Source organism: Geotrypetes seraphini, chromosome 3, assembly GCF_902459505.1.
Source record: "Geotrypetes seraphini chromosome 3, aGeoSer1.1, whole genome shotgun sequence".
Classification (NCBI taxonomy): Eukaryota; Metazoa; Chordata; class Amphibia; order Gymnophiona; family Dermophiidae; genus Geotrypetes; species Geotrypetes seraphini.
Genome location: NC_047086.1, coordinates 178,857,039 through 178,882,196, shown reverse-complemented (window position 1 = coordinate 178,882,196; position 25,158 = coordinate 178,857,039). Strand labels below are relative to the sequence as shown.

At 41.1% G+C, this 25,158-nt stretch overlaps 1 protein-coding gene across 1 annotated transcript in view; it reads left to right on the top strand.

Annotated features, from left to right (window-relative positions):
* IGF2R (insulin like growth factor 2 receptor) overlaps positions 1–25,158 on the top strand; it is a 358,657-nt gene that overhangs the window by 100,476 nt on the left and 233,023 nt on the right. Inside the window, exons 11-15 of the mRNA XM_033935794.1 lie at positions 11,196–11,360; positions 15,494–15,646; positions 15,921–16,064; positions 21,267–21,404; positions 24,631–24,778. Of these exons, the coding sequence (XP_033791685.1) occupies positions 11,196–11,360; positions 15,494–15,646; positions 15,921–16,064; positions 21,267–21,404; positions 24,631–24,778 (748 nt within the window). The remainder of the gene's footprint in view (positions 1–11,195; positions 11,361–15,493; positions 15,647–15,920; positions 16,065–21,266; positions 21,405–24,630; positions 24,779–25,158) is intronic.

The window sequence follows — 25,158 nt, the reverse complement described above, 5'->3', positions numbered from 1 at the left end:
GACCAGATTCACTAAGCTGACCGATCGTGTCCCAACCTGTTTGCGACCCCAACCAATTCATTAACCTTCCTCTCGATCCAATCCGCACCTAATCGATCCGTCCATGCAAATGAGGGGAAACGGCATGCAAAGCAGAAAGGCAGCGATTCACTAAAAAGTAAAGAACACTGATTGGGCTGGCTGATCCCAAAACAAGCGACTGCTGAGGACCAGTCGCTCATGTCCCTGCTGAATCTCCTGTGCCATGCCGCCCTGAAATCCCAGCCAACTTTCCCCAAAAAACCGCCCTGCTCTCTGCCCCGACTCTCCAGCTCTCTGTCCCTTGTGCTGGCTATCTTAAGGTTGGAAAAGCAACAGGAGGGATCATTCATAAAATACTCCTTATGGCCTATCTACTGCTTGTTTGGATTGTTTGTTTTATAACCAAGGGCTCAGTGTTGTCAACTTGTACCTAGAGTTTTCTCCTAACACTGGAGGATGCCACATGCACACAGAGTAGAGCTCACAGGCTAACGACACTGCCACATGCCAGGTTGCCTTTTCAACAGCAAAGATATCCCTCACCCGTCGAGCCCTGCTCTTTGCCCAGACTCGTATTGCAGGGAGGGTGGCAGAGGGCAGGAGAGTTAGGGCGGGTTTCATGTTCTGTTCCGTAACTACCCTGGACAGTTTTCCTCCACTCCCGGTGCACATGAACCAGCTTTTTTAAAAGAGACTGCAGCGAGTCCTAGTGAAGAAGGGGAGATGAGATCAGGCCTGGCTCAGCCCTCGATCATGTCCACTTTTGCCTGCCATTACTTCGCCACCCCTCCCCCTTTGTTTTGACTTCGCTTGTGCAGGAAAGCGGCGCATGCGCGGATTGCATGTACAGCCAACAATGATGATCTGTGCATGCGTTGCAATCGGTCTTCAGCGATCCGTGGGATCACTTGTGGGCATGTATCCGATTTTTGTAATTTGCATGAGGAGCCTTTAGTGGATCAGTTGCCCTGCAAGACTCGCCCACGGATCGGAACCGGATCGGACAGGTAAGGGGGAGTGAATCTAGCCATCAGTCTGTCACTTTGGGGCCCATCCCAAGGCAGTTTATTTATTAGACGTATGTGTGGAACACTGTCAAAGGCTTTGCTAAAATCTAAATCTAAATACACCACATCTATCGCATGCAGTACAATACCAGAGAAATAGAAACAAATGAATTTCTTCCTGAACAGTGCAAAATATAGACAGCAGATGTAAATTTTGAAAACTAACATATTTCAATTACTGAATTGAAAATAAAATCATTTTCCTACTTTTGTTGTCTGGTGATTTTATTTTTTTAATCATCTTTTCCCAGTCTCTGGCTGCACTTCCTTTTGTCTGTGCTTTTAACTCTTATTTTCAAGACCTTCTTCTTATCCATTTGCTGATTTTCTTTCCTTCACTTTCTGCCCTACATCTATCTTTGACATTAACCTTTAACATTCAACTTTCTTCCATTTTTCTGCTTCATCAGTCTGTTTTTCTATGCTTTCCCCTCCTCTCCATACATGTGCACCATCTCCTCTCTCCTTTTCCCCTATTCCCATCAATCCTAAACAGCATTTCTTCCATATCTTTTCCCTTCCTCACTCCTCCCATACCTGTGCACTATCTCCTCCCTCTCTTTCCCCCTCTTGTGTTCTGACATCTCTGTTTTATCCCTTCCTATTTTCTGGCATATTTTTTCTCTTTTTCCCACAGTTTGGCATCTCTATCCCTTCCTTCCTTCCTCCCCCCCCCTACTGTGGTCTTGCATCTCACCCTCCTTCTTCCCTTCCCCTTCTTGTGGTTTGACATCTGTGTCCTTCCAGCCCCCCTTCCCCTGATCTGGTATCACTCTCTTCCCCTTCCCGCAGTCTGGCACATCTCTCACCTTCTTCCCTTTCCTCCTTCTCTCCCTTTTCCCGTGGTCCATTTCTCTCCTTCCCTTTCTCCTCTTCCTGTGGTCTTCTATCTCTCTCCTCGCAGTTTTATCATATCTCTCTCTCCCCTCCTCCCCTTCCACCCCTGCTTCACTTTTGCCCACTATCTTTCTCTCTTTCCCTTCTGTTTCCGGCATCATAAGTTCTTCCCCATCCTCTCCCTCCTACCCCAGCCTTCCCCATTCTACTTAAGAAGCTGGTCCAGGGGGCTTCCTGGCCTGTCATTTCCTCCCCATTCCACCGTTCTAGGATTTAAGGGTAAATTAGATGCACATCTCCCTTGAGAAGCATACAGTGGTATGGGGACTAAAATTATGCCAGGGTACAGTTTTTTGATTGAAGGCCCCGCCCCCAAATTTACATCCTACAAAATCACTGCTCCCAGCGTTGCACAGAGAAAATCACTGCTCCCAGCTGCACTTTCTTCACTGGAACAGGTCAGGCTATTCGCAGTTTTGTGTCTTTTTTTGGTTTTTTTTTTTTTCTGAAAAGCTGCGATTAACATACGAAAAGTTATTTGTGATTGTTCTCTATTCACTGCCTTGCCATTCCCCTATCAGTGCGAATGTGGAGGGGGAAGTGAATACACTAATATTCCTCAGTTAGAGGCATTAGTCATTATAGAAAACATACTGCAAATTAGTGCTGCCCGATTTGCAATTCGAATCGATTCACTTCAGGTGAATCGATTTTGTTTTTGTAAAAAATCGAACTCACCGATTCGTCAGCCCCCTTGCTAGAGACCTGTTCGGGCTTTCCCTCTGCCACCAGAATCCTTCCATCTAATGTAACTTCTGGTTTTGCGAAACTGGAAATTACATCAGAAGCAAGGACTCCGGTGGCAGAGGGAAAGCAGAGTGGATCTCTGCATGCAGAACGGTGGCAACAAGGTGATTTTTAATTGGTTGGCTGGCAGCAGATGCCCACGTCTCATCTTCCCACATACATGCTCATGCTTCCCCTGGCAAACACCCCAGATCCGCAACCTGCATGCACCGCTCTTGCTGCTGCTGCTGCTTTCTCAGTGGCGCGCACCTGTTCTCCTGGGTCCTGCCAGTAGCCGGCCTTTCATCGGCCACATGACAGCCAGAGCCCCCAGCACCTGCGAGTGCCTGGTGATGTGGTAACGCACGGGGACTCCCGAGGAGTGGTGCGAGCACATTGGAAATGCTGCTAGAGACGCTTCTCATTCTGCTTTTGCAAGGCCATATCTTCTGCAACTAACGGGAAAAGTGTTTGTCCGCTGTGCAAAGCGCCCGGAGCTCTTGGTAGGTGCCACAATGCACGAGTGTTGCCCTCTGCCAGCCAAATACTGGGCTTCTATGTTGGGAGTCAGAGCTGGGGGGAGATGGGAAATGGACTTGGAGTTGGTGGACTGGCGAAGGAGAGATGGGGGAAGATGGATGGTGGAGGAGGGGGGAGATGGACTTGGGGAAGATCATGGAGAAGGGGGATGGACTTGGGGGAGGGGAGATAAACTTGGGGAAAATGGGGGAGGGGGAAATAAACTTGGGGGAGATGGGGGAGGGATAGAAGAAATAATGGATCTAAAAACAGGAGAAGAAGAGAGATGGACAATGGGATTTTGGGAGGGAAGGAACAGAAAGGGAGAGAAGTTGTACGCAAGGGACGGTACGGGGGGGTAGAGATACTGGATAGGAGGGTAGTTGGGAAGAGAAAGGGAGAGATGGTGGAAACTGGGGTGGTGGAGAAGGAGGGAGAGATGCTGGATGAAAGGGTAGTTGAGAAAAGGTGGATCTGGGGATGGAGATGAAAAAAAGGAAAGATGCCAAACCTCCGGGGGAGGGAACGGAGACAGAAGGGGAGGACAGACATAGAAGATGGATGGTTAGCACGAAGAAAGAAGGAGACCTTGGCAAGTGAGTTATCAGAAGACAACCAGAGCCTGGGACCAACAAAATCTGAATAATGACTGGACAACAAAAGATAGAAAAAATAATTTTATTTTCTATTTTGTGATTACAATATGTCAGATTTGAAATGTGTATCCTGCCAGAGGTGGTGTTAGACCGCGAACGTGAGCTAGGATTTAACAGAGAAAGGAAAAATCTTTTTTGTTTGTTTTTTTACACCACAGTGCCAGTGTGGGTAGGAGAGGGCAAAAGGGTGAAGAGGCTATAAAATAAGCCCACCAGGATATTTGAAAAAAAACTAAACACCCATTTGGGCAGGAAAATGGAATCGAAAAATCGATTCATTAGGATGAATTGAATAGAAATATTTTTTCCTGAATCGGGCAGCACTACTGCAAATAGACTTCAATAGGAGGATTCACAATTTTTTACCTAACTGTCGGGCCATATAATAAGCAACAATGGCACCTGATATAGCCAATCTATATGTTGCATATTTTGAGAAAATATATTTAAAAGAACATACATTTAAGAACAATATATGCCTATATAAGAGGTTTATTGATGATATTTTGATCCTGTGGTGGGGTGAAGTATCCGCATTAATTATCTTTTTTGATTGGATTAACACCAGAGACAAAAATTTGAAATTTAAAATTGCATATCATACCCATCAGATCAGTTTCCTGGATTTGATTATAAAAAAGGATGATTATTGTCTTACAACTTCAATTTTTCATAAACCAACAGATATGAATGCATTTTTACAGTATATGAATCAACATAATGCATCTTTGAAGAATAATCTACCTTATAGTCAGTTCCTGAGATTGAGGAGAAAATGTACAGATTTCACCAACTTCCAACAACAATCTGAAGATCTGTTTGTTTATTAAAAGTTGTTATACCGCTTAATCATACTTCTAGGCGGTTTACATTCAATAAAAATGAAAAATAAAAAAAAATTGTACAAATACAACACGTAATCTTCTCTATGTGGGCAAGACCAAGAGAATGATTCGCACACAAATTACAGAACACACTGATGAGAACAAGACAGCATGGTTTTTGTAAAGGAAGATCATGCCAAACGAACGTACTGCATAGACATCGTATATCTGGATTTCCAAACAGCCTTCGACAAGGTACCCCATGAGCATCTATTAAGGAAACTGTGGAGCCACGGGGTGGAAGGGGACATGCACAGATGGATCAAATATTGGCTGGCAGACAGGAAACAGAGGGTAGGAGTAAAGGGACACTACTCTGACTGGAAAGGGGTCACGAGTGGTGTCCCACAAGGGTCAGTACTTGGACCGCTGTTGTTTAATATATTCATTAATGACCTGGAAACAGGGACGAAGTGCAAAGTTATAAAATTTGCGGACGACACAAAACTCTCCAGTAGGGTTAGAACTGTTGAGGAATGTAAAGAACTACAAAGAGACCTGAACAAACTGAGTGAGTGGGCAAAAAAATGGCAGATGAGCTTCAATGTAGAGAAATGTAAAGTCTTACACATAGGGAAAGGGAACCCTATACAGTGGGAGGGATGGTACTGGGGGAAGGCAACTTAGAAAAGGATTTGGGGGTATTGCTGGATATAACAATGAAGCCGGCGGCACAATGCGCAGCAGCCTCAAAGAAGGCGAACAGAAAGTTGGGCATTATCAAAAACGGTATCACAACCAGAACGAAGGAAGTTATCCTGCCACTGTATCGGGCAATGGTGCGCCCACATCTGGAGTACTGCGTCCAATACTGGTCGCCGTACCTTAAGAAGGATATGGCGATACTCAAGAGGGTCCAGAGAAGAGCAACAAGGATGATAAAAGGCATGGAGAACCTTTCTAGCTGAAAGGCTAGAGAAGCTGAGGCTCTTTTCCCTGGAAAAGTGGAGACTTAGAGGGGACATGATAGAGACTTATAAGATCATGAAAGGCATAGAGAAGGTGGAGAGGGACAGATTCTTTAGACTAGCGGGGACAACAAAAACAAGAGGGCATTCAGAAAAATTGAAAGGAGACAGATTCAGAACAAATGCTAGGAAGTTCTTCACTCAGAGGGTGGTAGACACCTGGAATGCGCTTCCAGAAGAGGTGATAGGACAGAGTATGATATTGGGTTTCAAAAAGGGATTGGATGATTTCCTGAAGGAGAAGGGGATTGAAGGGTATAGATAGAGGGTTACTATACAGGATATTAAATGATTAAGGAATAAAAGGTTTAGGTAAAGGATCACTTACAGGTCATGGACCTGGGGGGCTGCCGCGGGAGCGGACTGCTGGGCACGATGGACCCCTGGTCTGACCCGGCTGAGGCAATGCTTATGTTCTTATGCTGTATACAACGGAATGTGAATGCCGCACCCCTAGTAGTCATTTCACTATGTCCCACTCGAGCATCAGCACTACATTAATAAACACTTAAGCAAATTCTTCTGCTTATATGGGATCTTCAGACTGCCGCTGGTCTTAAACCCCCCCCCCCCCCAAAACCTCACACGGCTGCAATCCTCATTAGTCCCTTTTTTACTTTACTTTTATTTCCTTAATTCTTGTATATAAAGTGTATTAAGTGCTTAATCTAAAGTTTTGTTTTGTTTTTTTAATAAGTATAGATATTTTTCAAAAGGATTTAGATATTTTTCAAAAAAATTCAATAAACAGCTCAGACTTTGCTTTCTTTATGAATTCCATAGCTGTCACGTCCCCCCTTGCCAATGCACCCCTAGTAGAACATTGGCATACAGCAGGACACAATAGTCAGAATCTAAAGTTTTTGTATGCAAGTCAATAGAAGAGAGCGCAAGAGGAGGAAATATTGATAGGGTACTTTTACAAGAAGAACAAAAACTTATTTTTCAACTACAGTCCTTTACACCAAAGGGTCTAGATTACACAGTATTCCTTTGAGACATATGTTCATTATAAATTTACTGGTGAGTCTCTCCACACTTATTGGTAAGTGACCATGTTTTAGGACCATATTAGTATGGGTTTAATATCTTTAAACATAACTAATAATTAGTTCCTCCATGAGATCGCTCAAACTCATTATAGTACTATATTTGCCTCATCTTACTGCATTTGATTCCATTTATGCATTCCTGTTGGAGATGTATGCAAGAGAAGGGTTCCTTTTTATCATATTTGGTGGTTGAGAAAATTCAGTCTTTTTGGACATTGGTACTCAGCTGAATGAAAACTTGTTTGGGCATCCAGTTCTCTTTGGATCTTAAAGCTTGCCTTCTACATTGTCAAGTAAGGTTGAAAAGAATATGTTTAGAAGCTGCCAAGTGTGAAATTGCAGCCAGGTGGAAACTATTGAATGGCCCAACTATCTGTGACTGAACTAGTTGTTTAAAGCTTCTGGGGGAGTTTGAAAAATTGACTGGGCATCATGGCCCATATTATCCGGCCCATGACGTGTGGACTCACCTTAACGAGGATGATGGGGTTTTGATGTAGTTTTGTGGTTTGCTGTATAATTTAGGGGGAGGGGTGCTTGGGTGGGTTGTGTTATTTTAGTTCCTGACATTGATGTTGGAAATGAAAAATGTCTTTGTTTTGTATTTATTTTATTTCATATAAAACTTTCTAATACAAATTGTTGATACAAAAAAAGAATGTGCATTTTTCGTATGCTAAATTTTTAAGCCTCGTTGCAACTTGTATCTCATTAAATTTTATGTGCTAAATTGGAATGGTGTAGTAAAACCAAAGTAAACTTATGTGCTAAAATGGAAGTGAAATTAGTTACTGAATAGAAAATAAAGAAATGCTTGCACTAGAACATCTTAGTATCTCACTGAAAAAAAGACAAGAAGGCCTGGATTTTATAAACGGCATCCCGATTGTAGGCAGCGGTAGATGTCCTACTGCTGTCTAACCAGTCGCACATTTAAAAATAACAACAAAAAACTCCCAAGGCCGCCTACATTGGAGGCACCTCTGGGAGCTTAGAGAGGCATGCAAGCCCACCTAATCTCGCCTAATGCTAGGCATGGGTGTGGTTTGCTCCGGAAGTAGCCTACACGTCTCCCTAAGCCAGCGGGAGACGCGTACAATGTAGGCTTGCATTGTAGTAGATGCAGCCGCTGAACTTATCGTGGCAATGGATAAGTTTAGCGGCCGCCCGAACAATCGCCAGCAGGAGGGATGCCCAATCCCTGCTGCCGGAACACCACCCTCCCCTGTAGATCGCTGGCAGGAGGGATGCCCAATCCCCCCTGCTGGAACCCCCAACCCCCCGTAGATTGTGCCAACTAGAATCTTAGAAAGGCCCATGTGCCTAAGGCCCCATCTACTAAGAACAAAGATGTCTCCAAGTGCCCAATACCCCCTGCTGGAATCCTACACTAGCAAATTAGGCGCCAAAACGCTGGACAACAAAAAACTGTTTCACCTGGTGAAACAGCTCACAAACCCACTGAATCAAGAACCCAAGGAACATCCCAACAAAATTATTGCTCAAGAACTAGCAGACTTCTTTCTCAACAAAATCAAAACTATGCAATCTGAAATAACCAAATCTACCACCACCGAGGCACACTCTCTTGACACATTTCAACACCCCACTGATCCCACCAAAGCAGACCAAATCGGGACCTCATTCTCCAACCTGACCATCCCCGACACAAAAAAAAAAATAATATCCAAATTGTCCACATGCTGCAGCCCTTTGGACAACTGCCTCCACTATCTCCTCACTATTGCACCAGAACAAATCACTATCTGGATCACCAGCCTCCACAATAGCTCCTTAAAACAAGGTCACTTGCCAGAAACCATGGAGAAAAATAGCACTCGCCCCTATACCAAAATCATCAAAGGCAGACCTCTCCTCAGCCTCAAACTACAGACTCATCGCGGGCATTCCTATTCTAACAAAAGTCATCAAGATCCACGTAAGTAAACAACTCACAACTTACATTGAGCAGCTTTCATGCCTCTATCCATCCCAATTTGGATTCCGTAAACACAGAACAGAGCTTCTCCTCACCCTAATCACAAAAAACAAGTCGTTGCTCAGTACAGGACGTCAAACAATGCTCGTCCAATTCGACATTTCTGCAGCTTTTGACTCGGTGAATCACCACCTATTACTAACAAAACTGTCAGAAATTGGCATAATAGGCACAGTGCTAATGTGATTCTACGGTTTCCTACAAAACAGAGAATACATAGTCAGAAAGAATGGAGAAACCTCCAATCCCTGGAAGGTCTTCTGTGGTGTACCACAAGGCTCCCCACTCTCCCCCATTCTAATAATAATAATAATAATAATTTATTTCTTGTATACCGTTATACCGTGAGGTTCAAAGCGGTTTACAGTATAGATACCATAAATATGCCATAAAAATTAAATAAATGAAAAAAAAAGTACTTGGAAGTTCCCTGAGTTCTCTAGGAAACATAAAATTTGAAGGTGAGAGCATAATGTTCTACGCAGATGACATCTTTCTCCTTATTCCTACAACCACAATCAATCAGACATCACCAACAAAGTCAAACTCAATATTGAAAGAATCCAGAACTGGGCAACAATCAACAAACTAAAATTAAACACAACTAAAACCAAAGTTCTATACTTCCAAATGGCCCAACAGACGGCACCAACAAACATTACCCTTCACTCGGGCAAAACCCTTTCCGTAGATGAATACTCCAAAATCCTAGGCTGCATTCTAGACTCCACACTTACCATGAAACCTCAAATCTCCAATCTCTGGAAGAAATCCCTTTTCACCCTGAGGCAACTGAGGCTAATCGGAGTATACTTTCACCAACACCACTTTGCCTTAATAGTACAACAGATGATTCTACCTCAACTAGACTATTGCAACTCCATATACATGGGAATCAACACCACTCTGGTCCATAAAATGCAACTCATCTAAAACACTGCTGTAAGACTATCTTCAACCTTAGAAATATGACTTGGTCTCAGCTCTCACCAAACAACTACACTGGCTACCCAACTACACTGGCATCCCACAATGCACTGGGAAGGGGCAGACAGAGGCGGGCCTGCCAGCTGGCCGGAGGGAAGACCCGTCTGTCCAGCCTTCCTGAAAGGTTAGAGGGGGGTTCGGGTAGGGTGGGCATCCCTCCTGCTACGATCTACGGGGGAATGGGGGGTTATAGATAACAATATTCTATTGTTATTTATAACCTGTTGCTAAAAATAGTCTACGGGGCTGCATATACAGAAAATCGGGGCTGCATATACAGTCTACGGGGCTGCATATACAGAAAATCGGGTTGTAAGTAGATGTGGCTGCTGAGCTTATCGCAGCAAGGGATAAGTTTAGCTGTCGCACATTCCGCCTCCCCCCCCCCCCCCCGAAAGATCGCTGGTAGTAGGGATGCCCAATCCTTCCTGCTGGAAGGATTGGGCATCCCTACTACCAGCGATCTTTCAGGGGGGGAGGCGGAATGTGCGACAGCTAAACTTATCCCTTGCTGCGATAAGCTCAGCAGCCACATCTACTTACAACCCGATTTTCTAACCGGCGTTGGTAACATGGACGTCAGAGAATTGGGTTCACTTTAGGCTGACTTAGGTGTTATTCTGTATAGGACGCCCGTCGGCTTCTGAGACCGGGCGTCCTTTACAGAATCCAGACCAAAAAGTACTGAGATAGGGGGTTTTGTGATTCATTCATGCTTCTTGGATGTGCTCACTCTAGGGCATTGGCTTCTTTTTTTGTTTTCTGTGAATCATAACCCTCCCTGGTCTTATTGATCTAACCTCTGAATGTAAACTAAATTTCACATTCAAGAGTGAAGATTCTTCCTAAGGTGGAAATTTTTTTTTTAACTCCAACAACCTCAAAAACCCTGCATTAAATTTTTGTGTAGCTCAACTGCTTTGAAAGTAATTTCATATGCAGCTCATTAATCTTTTAATTGGTAGATAATGAAAACGGCTGCTTTACGTAACTTGATGGATGTTAAACAAGAGTTACAGTGCCGAGTAACAGGCATTTGGATATGCAGATCTCCCATAAGAGCCATAGAAACACATGTTGCTTCTGAGCTACAATGCCAAATAAAGAGTTAATATGCATTTCTATATTCATGCACTAGGATTAGTAGTGTGCATATCACACACAAAAATATGCAGTAAGACCATATGTGATGTAGCCAGAGATCTTGGCAAAGAAAATCTGCACTGTACCTAAAGTGAGCCACTGCTCTGACATTAATGCAGTTCATGACATCAGTCTGTATATTTGTGTATTTATGAAGTTTCTGATAGTCCTGGGGTTATGTGGCTAATCCTAAAGGATAATATCAAAAACAGTTTTTAATGTTTTATGGCGATTACAATGATATGTGTGTAATTTTTTTTTTTTTTAATTCACAAGAGAATGATGGAAGAGGAACACCAGTATTTCAGCGTGAGGTGGACTGCACATATTTTTTCAGCTGGGATACAAAGTATGCCTGTGTTAAGGAAAAAGAAGACCTACTTTGTAGTATCACCGATAAGAAAAAACACTACGATTTGTCTCCTCTGAGCCGCTTTGCAGGTAGAAACTTGACCAGCCAAGTTTACTTTCCTGTAGTGTGTAAGATTAGATCTATTTTATTTGCAGAAGGTGTCCAAATTGTAAAGCAATTAAGAGATTGCTGCCTCCGAAAGAGGTGAATTAGAGAATGACACGGGGACAAATTTCCCTGTCTTGTCCCCGCAAGCTTTGTTGCTGCTCCTGCCCCATTCCTGTAAGCTCTGCCTTAACCACACAAGTCTCGAACACTTGCGATTTTAAAGTGTTTGAGGCTTGTACAGATGAAGACGGAACTTGCAGGAATGGGGATGGGATGGGAAAATGAGTTCCTGCAGGGACATGGAAAAATTTGTCCCTGTGTTATTCTCTAAGGTGAATGTTAAAGATATGTGTCAGTTACCAGTATTTTCCTTTCTTTGTTGCTTGTAAGATGGTTGAGTGTTGAGTTTTGTCTCCTACTGTTTTGTTTTTGTAGCTCATATTTCATAAAATAAAGTGGAGAAATCAAAGGAAATGCATGCATAGATGAAAACAAATCACCTACCCCCAAAACGGAAACCTGAATGGTTGATACATTCTCAAGTTCCACTGCTGTCCCTTGTGATCTTGGGGAAGCCACTTTATCTTACATTGCCTTGGGTATTAACTTAAGACATAATGTTCAAAGGATATATGCTCCTAACGTTGAGTCTCAGGCTTTTAAAATGTTATTTTTGAAAAATTACCAGGGCTAATTGTTTTACATTTTTACTCAAAATTTCATTAAACTAAATTCAGGAACATAAAGTACATGGCAACAGAGGTGGATTTAGGGTAGGGTGGAAAAAAATTAGGAGCGTAGCATTAAGCTCATAAATCTAGGCAAAGGAATGATGGGCATAAATTTATATCCCAAGATAACCAAAAGAGAGTATAAGAGGTCCTAAATCATTAAGATACTAATGTCAACTACCATATGAAATGATATAGGCCATAGTAAAAGCATAGGCAGTAATATCTTCTTTAAAATGTAACAGATTGTCCCAGAAAGTGGACTTTATTTTACCTATGTCTAAATTGATGGCCTTGCTACATACTCGTATTACCCCCTTTTTTAAGGTATGGGATCCCTATATCAGATGGTGTGAAAGTTCCTCATGACCTATGGTTAGTTATATATTTGTTACTTGCAAACCATTTGTATTGCCATTGTTTGCATCATTGACCCAGGGGTGGGGGAGGGAAGGGTGGTTTGGTTTTATTGGCTGTGTTCTTGTGCATTGTACATTACATTACGGTACATTTTGCGTTACTGAGAGTTTGAGGGGTAGAGAGGGACAGTTTAATGTGGATTTTTGATTTTGTATTTATTAAACCTCTTGAGGCTTTGTATTTTCTCTGAAAAATTTTCAATTAAAAAAAAAAAAAAAGTAACAGACTGTCCCAAAGGATCACTATTCAAATAAAAACCACTAATCCATGTCAAAGACCATTTATAAGAAATATTTAAGAGATCTTCTGTTTGTTGTGTTCATTAATCAAAGCAATAATTTTTCACTAGCACCCAAGTGAAAGAAGCATCAGAATTTCGATTGGAAAGGGATCTTGGGGCCTTTTATAACTCCTGCTATTGCAGTACCCACTTCACTGATCCTCATCTATTGTAATCATCTGCTTCTTCCCCTACCCTTCCTATTGCAAATAAACTTTATTCAAACAAAAAAGTTATTTTAAAATTCTTTTCTGGATGTCTCAAGATGATCATATATTGTGAAAATAGTTGAAAATATTTAAAATAATTTATATGAAAACATTCTTCAACAAAGTTCCACTTATCTGGTCCACAGGACCCCAGTTCTATTGCAATTGAAAACTCCCGACGCTGATACAAAAGAACAGCCATTGCATGGATCCTCCCAGCGTTTCAGTCAAAAGTCCTGCCTTGGGGGATTCCAATACCATACACGTTTTTTGCTCTTTCACCCACAGCATTGTATGCTTGTGCCTTAACTTCATTGTGTTATTCTATGGTGCCCAAAAAATCGGTGCCAAAAAAGTGCTGTTCTATAAGCCGTGCAGCTTATAGAATTGCACTTAAGTTCGGGAACCATGACTAAATTTAGGTGCAGCCATATGCATTAACGAAAACATAGCTTAAAGTAACACCCCATTCCACCTATGACCTGCCTATTTCTGTACCTCCATTTTTTTGACATTTGCATAGTGTAATTGATTTTAATTAGCACCAGTAATTTCTTGTTGCCAGTATTTGTGCTAATTAGCTTATTCAATTAAAGTGCAAATGCAACTTTTAGTGCTTTTTATAGCATTTAGGGGATGGTGCCTAAAATCTGATTGGAGACCAGAACTGAATGCAGTACTCGAGGTGAGGTCACACCATTGAGTGATACAGAGGTATTAAAACATTCTTAGTCTTGTTTATCATCCTTTTTTAAATAATTCCTAGCATCTTCTTTGCTTTTTAGCTGCTGCCACACATTGGGCAGAAGGCTTCAGCATATTGTTTTCAATGACATGCAGGTCTTTTACTTGAACACTGACCCCTAAGATGTACCCTAGCATCCGGTAACTATGATTTGGATTATTCTTCCCAATGTGTATCACTTTGCATTTGTCCACATTAAGTTTCATCTGCCCAGTCTTCCAGTTTCCTAAGATCTTCCTGCAGTTTTTCACAGTCTGCATGCATTTTAACAACTTTGAACAGTTTAGTGTCATTTGCAGATTTAATCACCTCGCTCGTAGTTCCAATTTCCAGATCATTTATAAATAAGTTAAATAGCACCGCTCCCAGTACAATCCCTGTGGCATACCACTATTTAACCTCCTCCATTGAGAAAAATGGCCATTTAACCCCATCCTCTGTTTTGTGTCCGATAACCAATTATTAATCCACAATTGAACATTGCTTCCTATCCCATGACTCTCTCTAATTTTCTCAGGAGCCTCTCATGAGGAACTTTGTCAAAAGCTTTCTGAAAATATAGGTACATTACATCAACTGGCTTGCCTTTATCCACATGTTTATTCACACTTTCAAAGAAGTCAAGCAAATTGGTAAGGCAAGTCCGCCTTTGGCTGAACCCATGCTGACTCTATCGCATTAAATCATGCTTGTCTACATGTTCCACAATTTTATTTTTATAATTATTTCCACTATTTTGCCTGGCACTGAGGTCAGGCTTACCAGTATATAATTCCCTGGATCTCCCCTAGAACCCTTTTTAAAAATCGACGTAATATTGGCCACCCTCCAAACTTCAGGCACTACAGACTATTTTTAGCAACAGGTTATAGATAACAATAGATCAGAAATTTTATGTTTGAGTTCTTTCAATACCCTGGGATATATAGCATCCAGTCCAGGTGATTTTTCACTCTTTCACTTGTTAATTTGGCTTAATATGTCTTCCTGGTTCACCGAGATTTCTTTCTGCTTCACCCTTGAAAACCATTTCCAATTCAGGTAGATTTCTTACATCTTCTTTCGTAAAGACCAAAGCAAAGAATTGATTCAGTCTTTCTGCTATGGCCTTATCCTCACTGAGCGCACCTTTTACATCTTGACCATCCAACAGTCCTATAGCCCTCGCAGGTTTTCTGCTTCTGATGTACCTAAAAAATTGTTACAATGAGTTTTTGCCTCTTTGGCAAGTTGTTCTTCATATTCTTGTTTACCTTTCTTTATCAATGCTTTGCATCTAACTTACCAGTGCTTATGTCTCCTCTTATTTTCTTCATTGGGATCCTTTTTCCATTCTTGTAAAGGATATTTTCTTGGCTGTAATAGCTGTCTTTCGTTTTCTCTTCTTTCCACCTTTTTTAATATGTGGAATACATCTGGTTTGGGCTTCCACGATGTTATATTTAAAAAACATCCATGCCTGGTTTACACTTCTGACTTTTGCCACAAGCCCAATAAGATGCAAACAATATAGGAGGCATATAACCAATATGCCAAACTTTAAGAACAAACTGATGTCAACAGTCAGCATCTCTAACAAATAGTATAGCACTGGAACTTCCATTTGATAAGGTTTTATGCAGTTAAGGATAGAATGTAGCTAAACCACACCCCAAAACAAGAACAGCATTGTTAAGGTACCCAGCTCATGTATTATGTACTCTTTTTAACTGAAACTTTGTTTTCTCAGAGTCAGACAATCCATCTGTTTACAACTGGGAGGCAGTACGCAGCAATGCTGATAAAACAAAAGATACCAGTTTCTTCATTAACATTTGCCACAAAGTGCTTCAGAAAGGAGGTGCTGTAGGCTGTCCAGAGGAAGCTGCTGTATGTTCTGTAGGTGAGTCTAATTTCCAGATTATGTATTTGCCCTAGAGGATATTAATGAACATTAAAAGACTTTCAGTTAAAAGGTCAACAGACTACAGTTGTACAAATTTGCAGTTCCTTCTTTCTTTCTCCCCATGGATGCGTCATGCTTCTCAGCAACCTCACTCACATTATAGGTTGAGAGTTTCCTGAGGACGAAAAGACTATCAGAAAGCCTATGCAAGCTTTCTGTTGGAACATTGTGGGACTTGTGTGTGCTGAGCATTTTTTTTTCTCATCTATAGATGGAAACAGTAAGAAGAATCTAGGAAAGTTCCTCTCTCCTCCCAAGAAAGTTGGGGAGAATATTCAACTGCTTTATTCGGATGGGGATGTCTGCTCATCAAATAAAAAGATCCAAACTGTGGTGACGCTGGTGTGTAAACAAGGTAGAAATTGTAACATTTCATGTCACTTCAGATTTGACATTCTTTGTTTAGTTAGAAATTATTTACTACTGTTGATTTAGTATAAAAAAGTATCTATTCTGATTATTGTATTCATGGGTAATAATGTGTTTTAGATTTGTTTACCATTAGGAATTAAAGTAAATTGGGGCATAACCGGCATGATCCTATTCAGGCATCACACTGATTTTTAGGTTTATATTTAACAGATAGATATATAGATCATAAAATACTGAGGGAATGAGTCCTTTTGAATATATGATGTTTAAGTCTAATGGTTAGAGTTATGAGTTAAGGACTTAAACCAATTTAAAAAAAATGTTTTATGTATACAGTTGTTTCAATAATATAATAAGAAGAAATGCCAGATAACAAATCGCACAGAAAATGAAACAAATACCACAGAGGAAATAACAAAGCTCGGATAACTAAAGCCCATAATGACTGGAGAATATAAGCTACTAAGGAGATGAAGAAATTAAACAAAAACAAACAAACCCTACAGTTACAGTAGCATTCCTTAGTTAGTTGCCTGATTTTTACATCAGAACCAATAACTAGGGACTTCAGTGGTTAGAGATTAAAAATAAAAATGGTAGCAGTTACTACTACTACTACTACTACTACTACTACTTCTACTTCTTCTTCTTCTTCTTCTACTTCTACTTCTTCTTCTTCTTCTTCTACTTCTACTTCTACTTCTACTTCTTCTACTTCTACTTCTACTTCTACTTCTTCTTCTTCTTCTTCTTTTTCTTCTTCTACTTCTTCTTCTTCTTCTTCTTCTTCTACTTCTACTTCTACTACTTCTACTTCTACTTCTTCTTATTTTTCTCGTACTGCCAGATGAACACAGCGCTGCAGAGTCACAAAGAAGAAGAAAACAGTCCCTGCTTGAAAGAGCTTACAATCTAAATAGCCAAGACAGACAAACAGGATGTCATGGAAACAATTAAGGGAAACGGTTAATCAGCTAGCTGGGTTAGAGGGCACACATTTCCACACAATGTCCACACATTTCCGGATGCCCTCCAGCTGTGGCCCCAAGTTTAGTGTGTTGCAGCTTCAAAAAATTTGGGACATATTGTTTTAGTGCATTGGTCCCCTGGCAGGCTTGAAGATCCCAAGAAAACCAAATGCCTCATTATTTTTATGGGCCAGAAACATTGCCACCTTAGGCCCCCTTTTACAAATCTGTTGTAGAGGTTTCTACTGTGGGCCAGCGAGGTAAGTGCTCTGACGTTCATAGGAATTCTATTAGTGTCAGAGCATTTACCTAACCGTCCTGTGGTAGAGTGTCGGAGCATTTACCTAACCAGCCTGTGTAAAAGCCAGTGTTAGTTTGTTCAAATTACTACTAGTACCAAGTAAACTAGAAATCTATTTGTTATTTAACGTGTTATCATATTAAATTGATTGTGACCTGCTAATGTTTAAATTGAATATTATGTTTTTACGTTTCTTTATTTTTGTGAACCACTACTTTTCAACAACAACAAAAAAATACTTATCTAGTGATAAAGAAGCAATGAATGAGTGAAATGACCAGATTTGCAAATGGTGCAAAATTATTGAAAACGGAGATAAACAGACTACAAGGAACTGTAGAAGGACCTTGCCAGATTGAGGACCTTGACATCTAAATGACAGATAATTATTGTATATACGCAAATATAAACTGAGATTTTTGGGCCAAAAAAATGGCCCAAAAATGGGGGTCTCTGTTTATATTTGGGTCAGAGCCCCCCCGCTCCCCCTCCCGAACCTGTTGCAGTCCTCCACAGAACCTGCTGTAAGCCCTGATGGTCCAGCGGTGGGCCCAGACAGTAGGAATCCCTCCCACCTCCTGTCCTGGCTGATTCTTAACAACTCTCACCTCCCTCATGCCTCCCTGATTAGTAAAAAGTATACCTTTAAAATCCTTGGTGGTCCAGCAGTGAACTGGGGCAGGAGCTGATATTTGAATAGCTATCGTGAGTTTCTGCAGTCTCGCAAGGTTGCTGTGAGAACTCAAGGCAGCAGAAAGTGGCTCTGCACGAGGCAGGAGTGTTGCTCCTGTCCCGGTTCATTGCTGGATCACCAGGGAGTTTAAAAGTCCGTTTTTTACTAATCGGGGAGGTGGGACGGAGGTAAGAGTTGTTAGAGACAGGAGGTGGGAGGGATCCCTCCTGTTCTGGTCCACCACTGGAACACCAGGTCTTACGGCAGGCCTGGTTGAGATCTGCAAGGCCGGTAGAGAGGGGGGACAGGGTGCAGAGCCTGGCAGGGCAGGGAGAGGGGCTGAATGCAGAGCCTGGCAGAGCCCTTGTTATAACCCCCCTCCCCCCCCGGTTTATATTCAAGACAACCTTTTTTCCTCCTCTTTTTTTTGGAGGGGGATTGGAGGTTACCTCGGTTTATGTTCAGGTTGGTTATATTTGAGCTTATAAGGTAATGTGAATGAGTACACAGTGATGCACTTAGGGAAATCCAGATGCCAGAAAACTGGATATATTAGTAAAAGAGAAACACTAGAATAACATTGGTTATAGAGGTGTCAGTCCTAAGTGATTACTCAATGAATTGCATGGATAGATGGAAGATACTGTACTGAAGTACCAAGAAAATTTAAGAAAATGTGGCAGAAAGATACAGAAATTTCCCATTTTTTGTGAGTGCCACAGTATTGATTAAAGAGAACTTCTAAGCACACCTGAATAGATTGCCTGTACATGTTACATCTTATGAACTCTAGAAAGAAAATGTCTGATACAATGTGCAAATATGGTGAGTATTAGCAGTAAATTTGAGGGACTGAGATCATATTCCATGTGCCCTGGCTTCAAAGTGAAGTTCATTTTTGTCATGATATGCACAAAACTAAACTACTTCAGGAAATTGTCTTCGGGGTGGAAGTGGGGGGATTGAAGTAAAACCATGTTTTATTCCATTTTAGGCATCACCATCCAGGGAATGACCTTGAAATCTTGTGAACCGTATAATTAAATCCTCAGTTCAGTATGTGACATTCCAAAAAATAAAATAAAATTGAATATTAGATATTATTAAGAAAGAACTGGAAATTATCATAATGTTTTTGTATAAATCAATGTTAACACCTTGATTACTATGTGTAGTTCTCTGTCCAACTCATCTCAAGTGTACAGCAGAAATGAAGAAAGGTGCAGAAAAGGATCAGAAGGGATGGAATGGTTCCCTTATGTAAGGACTTGTCAGCTCTATAAAGTCATGAGTTGGGTAGAATAGGCAAAAAGGGAACCCTTTTCAGATGGTACTAAGAGTAGTGGATACTTAATTTTTTTATTTTTTTTATTTATGCTTTTACAAATTAACATGTCAATCAGTACTTGAAGGAAATGTAACAATCCAATAAGAAAAACAAATATTAATTATAAAATAATGCCACATAGTAACTATGAGTAAAGTCCACAATCTGAGAGGAGGAGGAATCAATCACTTCCAAGGGTAGTTGGTTTAAAGAAATAAACTAAATTTATACAATACAAATAACAGAGTGCAGTTGGAGTTATTTAACTAATGGCCTGCTGGGTTGATTCCATGGAGGTATCTGGAATTCTTGTGGTTACTTTACCTTCAAGAAAAAACTGCAGTTGATCGGGTTCATACAAAATATATCTATTACTCTGATAAGTAATGCAACATTTACAGGGGAAACGTAATTGAAAAGTTGCCCCTAAACTCAAAACAGACTGACGACAAGCCAAGAACTTCTTACGTCTGGCTTGTGTCCACTTAGATACATCAGGAAATATAGAAATTTTGAATCCATGAAATTCCACCTTTTCAGTCCTATAGAATAGACGAAGAATTGTTTCTTTATCTTGAAGAAACAAAAGTTACCAATAAAGTAGCTCTAGTCAATAAATCTTCTTGTGATGTTTCCAGCATACCAGTGAGATCCAATTCTCCCGGTACGGCGTTCCCTTTATCTTTATCCTCCTTTGGTAAATTTAAGTAATATATCTTTTGTAATGGTGGCATGTTATTTTCAGGAAATTTCAAAACAGTGTTCAAAAAGGAATGAAATAAATCCCTAGGAGATTGAAACTTGGAAACAGGAAAGTTTAAAAATCTCAAATTCAAGTTCCTATTAGCATTTTCCAAATTTTCAATTTTCCTAGCAAGTAAAACTTTATCCTTAAGTTGTAAATTAGTAGTAATCTTCCCATCTGCCACAGATTTCTCCAATTTGTCCATTCTAAGAGACTGTTGCTGGAGTTTCTCTTCAAAAGTTTTAAATTTACTATTAGTATTTTGTGTGGAAAGTACAATTTGGGAGCATACCTTATGTAAAGTCTCCATAGCGCTCCATAATGCCTCCATGTCAATCACCGCTGGTTTAATCAGGGGAGCAGGGGTAGCTATTCCGGGGGACTCCACCATAGGATCCATCTCCACCTTCCCCGCTTCCCGCTGACTATCAGGTCCTCCGGTTTCCAATGCTGACTGTAAGGAAGTCAGCAAGCTGTGGTTTCCATCCGGGGTCAGGAGACCTGCAGCGCCTCCGGAGACATCAATTCCGGCGCTTCCTGTGCGTCTGAGGGACAACGTAAGATGTTATTGCCGCTTGTCGAGTCAGTGAAATGGAAGAGGAGGCAGGAAGCACACTCCTCTGCTTACCCCTGCGCTTAGGCATAGCAGGTAAATTTCTACAAGGAAAAGTTGAAAAATTGAGGAAAATGCCGAACAGAGCAGGAGCCACTTAATAGCTCGACTCACTCCGACGCCATCTTGATTCCTTCCGGATACTTAATTTTTCCAAGTTCTTACTACTGGTTTGTTTCATTATATTTTTTTAACTTAATGCACAGTTAAACTGAGATTTACTGTCAGAGGAAGTGGCAAATGCATCTAAATTCAGTGACCCTGAAAAGTTTGGACAAATTCCTAGAAGAAAAGGTCCTATAAACAGCAGTTCATAATCAGCTTTTCCTAATTCTATCTGGCTATTACCTGGGGTAAGCAGCAAAGGATCGACAGTTGGTATCTGCCAGGCACTTCTAGTGACCTGGCCTGGCCACTTTCTGAGTCAGGATTCTGGGCTTGATGAAGCCTTAATCTGACCCAACATAATATTTACTGAAGAGAAATACCATGCAGACTGTAAACTATTGCAAAATGGTTTTAATAATCCCAGGTTCTTCACTTTATTCTTTTTGCTAGGTGATCTGGAAAGTGCTCCGCTGCTGAAGAACATAGAGAATGATGGGTGTAATTATGAGTTTGAGTGGCACACAGCTGCTGCATGTGTCTTGTCTAGAACAGCAGGTGACAACTGCAGAGTTTCTGATGTACAAGCAGGTATGCATTCCATTCTTCTCTAAAATGCACAAATGACGGGCTTTGATTTCTCTGATTGGTGAGCAGGGATTAAATTGAGGAAGTGCTTTATGTTCTCAATCGTATCACAATGATTTGACGAGATAATTTGCTAATGAAAGTGCTTGTTGAAGGCTACGCGGTAACTATCTGTAGAATAGCAGAATACACGCGGCATCCACTATTCAGGCAAACTGGGAAAATCCCTTCTCTTCAAAATCACAGGTCTTTGGAACGACCTCACCACCCCGCTGCGGAACCTGAGCTCCCTTCAGTTATTCCGCAAACAACTGAAAACCTGGCTTTTCAGCAAATTGTAGCTCTATCCTTCCCCCCTTTCTCTCCCCCCTTCTACACATAAGTTCATGTAATCCTTTTTCTTCTTCTCTACCCACTATTTTAAGTTCTTGTAAACCGTGTCGAGCTTCATTCTCATGGAGATGATGCAGTATATAAACTTAAGGTTTAGATTAGATTAGATTAGATACTGTATTAAGGATAATTCAGAATACAGCTGTTCGATTGATTTTTGGTTTGAAAAAGAACGACCGTATTAGTCCATATTATCATTTACGTCATTGGCTGCCTTTGGAGGCAAGAGTATTATTCAAATTTTCCTGTATCTGCTTTAAGCTGATATCAGGATTATCTCCACCTTACCTTTTTCCTCATTTTTTGTTGCATAGACCACTGTTCTTCAACCGCTGGTCCGCGGACCGGTGCTGGTCCACAGAAAATTTCTGCCGGTCCGCACAGGGCCGGTGAGATCGAGTTGGCAGTTAAATTTCCTGCTGACTGCGGTTCCTCCCAGCCTCGGGCGATCAAGACAGGCTGCCAACGTCAGGGCCTTCCCTCTGTGAGTCTTGCCTGTTCGGAAACAGGAAGTTGAAACAAAATAGGCGGGACTCAGAGAGTAAAGGTCCCAACGTCGGCAGTCTGTCTTGATCGCCGCCCCTGCCGAGTTGCTGAAGAGGGCTGCGGGGAAGGTGCAAGTAGAAGGGAGAGAGCTGCAGGTACAAGTGAGATGGTCAGCGTGTGCGCGCAAGATCCTGGGGAGCCTTTGACAGTGGCTGTCTCCACTCCCAGCAGCTCTCCTACTTGCCAGGGCAGTGATTCACCGGCAACTTCCTCTTTCCTCAGAGGCGGCAATGGACCCAAGGCTTCCTAAGTAAATCACTGCTGCAGGCAAGTACTGAGAACTGCTGGAAGGGGAGGAAGCCACTGTAGGAGGCTGGGAAGCTGCTGGATAAAGGGAGAGCTGCTACTGGACCTGGAGGGAGGTAGAAGGAGAGATGCTACTGGGAGGGGAGGAGGGAAAGGGATGGGAAGAGAGTTAATGTTGGACAGGGGGAGGAGGGAAGGGAGAAGGAAAAAAGGAAGGAGGGAAAGGAGAAGGAAAAAAGGAAGGAAACAGCTGGCAGGGAGACTACAGGAGGGGAAGGGGGTCAGGGTGGAATGGCAAGATCAGATGAGGGAAAGGGGAGAGAGAGGAATGAGAAAGTAGAGAGAGATTGATACTGGGAAGGGAGTCGGCAGAGAAATGAGAGAGGGAAAAAGATGCTAGATCTGGTGTAGGAGAGATAAAAATGAAGAAAGCAGTGAAGCTGGAATGAATGATGTAAAAAGGAGAGAGGAGGCACAGGCTGGATGGACAGGAGAGAGGAGCATAGAAAGAAGTCAGATACATATGGAAGGGGGAGAGGGCAGACAGTGGATGGAACGGGCAGATGCTGGATTGAAGAGACAGGGCAGACGCTGAAAGGAAAAGAGTGAAAAGAAGATGAAAGCAGAAACCAGAGACAACAAAAGGTAGAAAAAAATAATTTTATTTCTATTTTGTCATTAGAATATATCAGTTTTGAAATATATATCCTGCTAGAGACATAACTGGGGACTGCAGTATTCTGTTAGCATGATATTTCTGTGTAGCATTCTATAATAACTTGGCTTGTTCAGTTTTCTTGATAGTAGAGGGGATATATGTGAAAGGGAGGGGAGACAGGGGTTTTGTTGGTCCGTGCTCTGTATATTTGTATTTATAAAATCACAATTGCTCAGAATATTGTTTCTTTTTATACTTCAATAAAATACATTCAATATAAAATCATAACTGCGGCTTGTGCAGATGGGATCAGATGGTTTGCGGGGACCGAGCTCACGGAGACAGGGAGGAAATGGGTTTTTAAAATTTCAGTCTTAATAGTTTGCCGGTCCACAAAATAATTCTGTTATTTCTGCCAGTCCATGGGTGTAAAAAGGTTGAAGAACACTGGCATAGACCATCAAGAGAAACTAGAAATTTCTACTTATTTGCTTATCCAAAAATTAATGGGTGAAGATATAAGACCTTCTTAGATAGGTCCCTAGCATTTCAAGCTGGTAGGCAACAATCTTGGTTAGGTAAATGTATTCAGCTTTTTCAGAAATTAATTAAGATCTCTTTGTTCGATAAGTTTATTACTTAGTGAGTTTTATTATTGAAATTCTATTTTATAAATATTTGTATTTTTTACTATATTATTGTATTTCGCTGATTGTCCAGCTCTTTTTAGCGTAAACCACCTAGAACTTTTGGTTATGGCAGTATAAAAGAATAAAATTGTTATTATATTCATAAAACAGCTCAGGAATCACAAGATAATAGGTGAGAAACCTAGCAATGTTATACTATGTAGTCGGGTCTCAACAGAAAACAACCATAGGATTCTCAGGCCTCAACCAGGATGCCCGGATCACACCCTATCACAGTAGAAATCTCCACCACCACTTTGTAAAAGCCAGTGTTAGTTAATTGTAGTGCTGTCTTATTACTTAATAGGGGCTAGTTTTGTGAACTAACGGATTATAAATGGGCATAAACTGTGTAGCAGTTACAAAAGAGGGAAAATGAAGAATTATTGCCCAGTAAAGCAGCAGTCTAAATGTGGTTGATTGTGTGGCATCATGTCCTTAAGGGCTAATCTGATAGAACAGAAGTAGAGCTGTGGACTGTCAAGCAGAGAATCCAACTTTTCTGGTTCCTGGTCAGCAATAATGTTGTTTTGTAGAACAAAAAAAATACTATATGTAATAACCTAATATGGCTTGACTGAATGTGCAAAACAGTAAGTTTGTTCAGTTTGACCATGTAATATCCTCATTTAGAGACAGGAACTACTTTTGAATTACAGTTTTGGTGCATACCTTGTTTTTTATTTTTATCCTTCAGGGTTTTCCTTTGATCTTTCACCACTGACTAAAAACAATGGAAGGTATCATGTTAACACAAGCGAGTATGATTTTTATCTGAATGTTTGTGGCAACGTATCTGAAAAATCCTGTGAAGAATACTCTGGTGCATGTCAGGTGTCAAAAGAGTAAGTATGAGTGAACAACCTAGTTCAGTGCATTCTCTAAGGAGAGTTTTCTTTCTTTGCAAAATAGCATATTAAGGATAAAAATTTGTGTTATGACAAATGCAGTTGCACAAGGGAAAGCCCTGTGCCTCTGTGAAATGACTGTTGTATAGCATTAGCAGTGGGCCAAAATCTGGTACAAGCCCTTATTTGGTGAACAAATGTGGGGTTACCACACCATATTAGAATCCCACTCAGGCCTGAGAATGTTGTACGCCCTTAAGAAAAGCTAGTGAAATTTTTTTTTAAATGTCTCTATTGAAAAAGTTGCATACAAGCAATTCATATAATATCTAGAAGAAAAACACTAATTTGTTTTGATTCATCATTTTTTGTTCCCC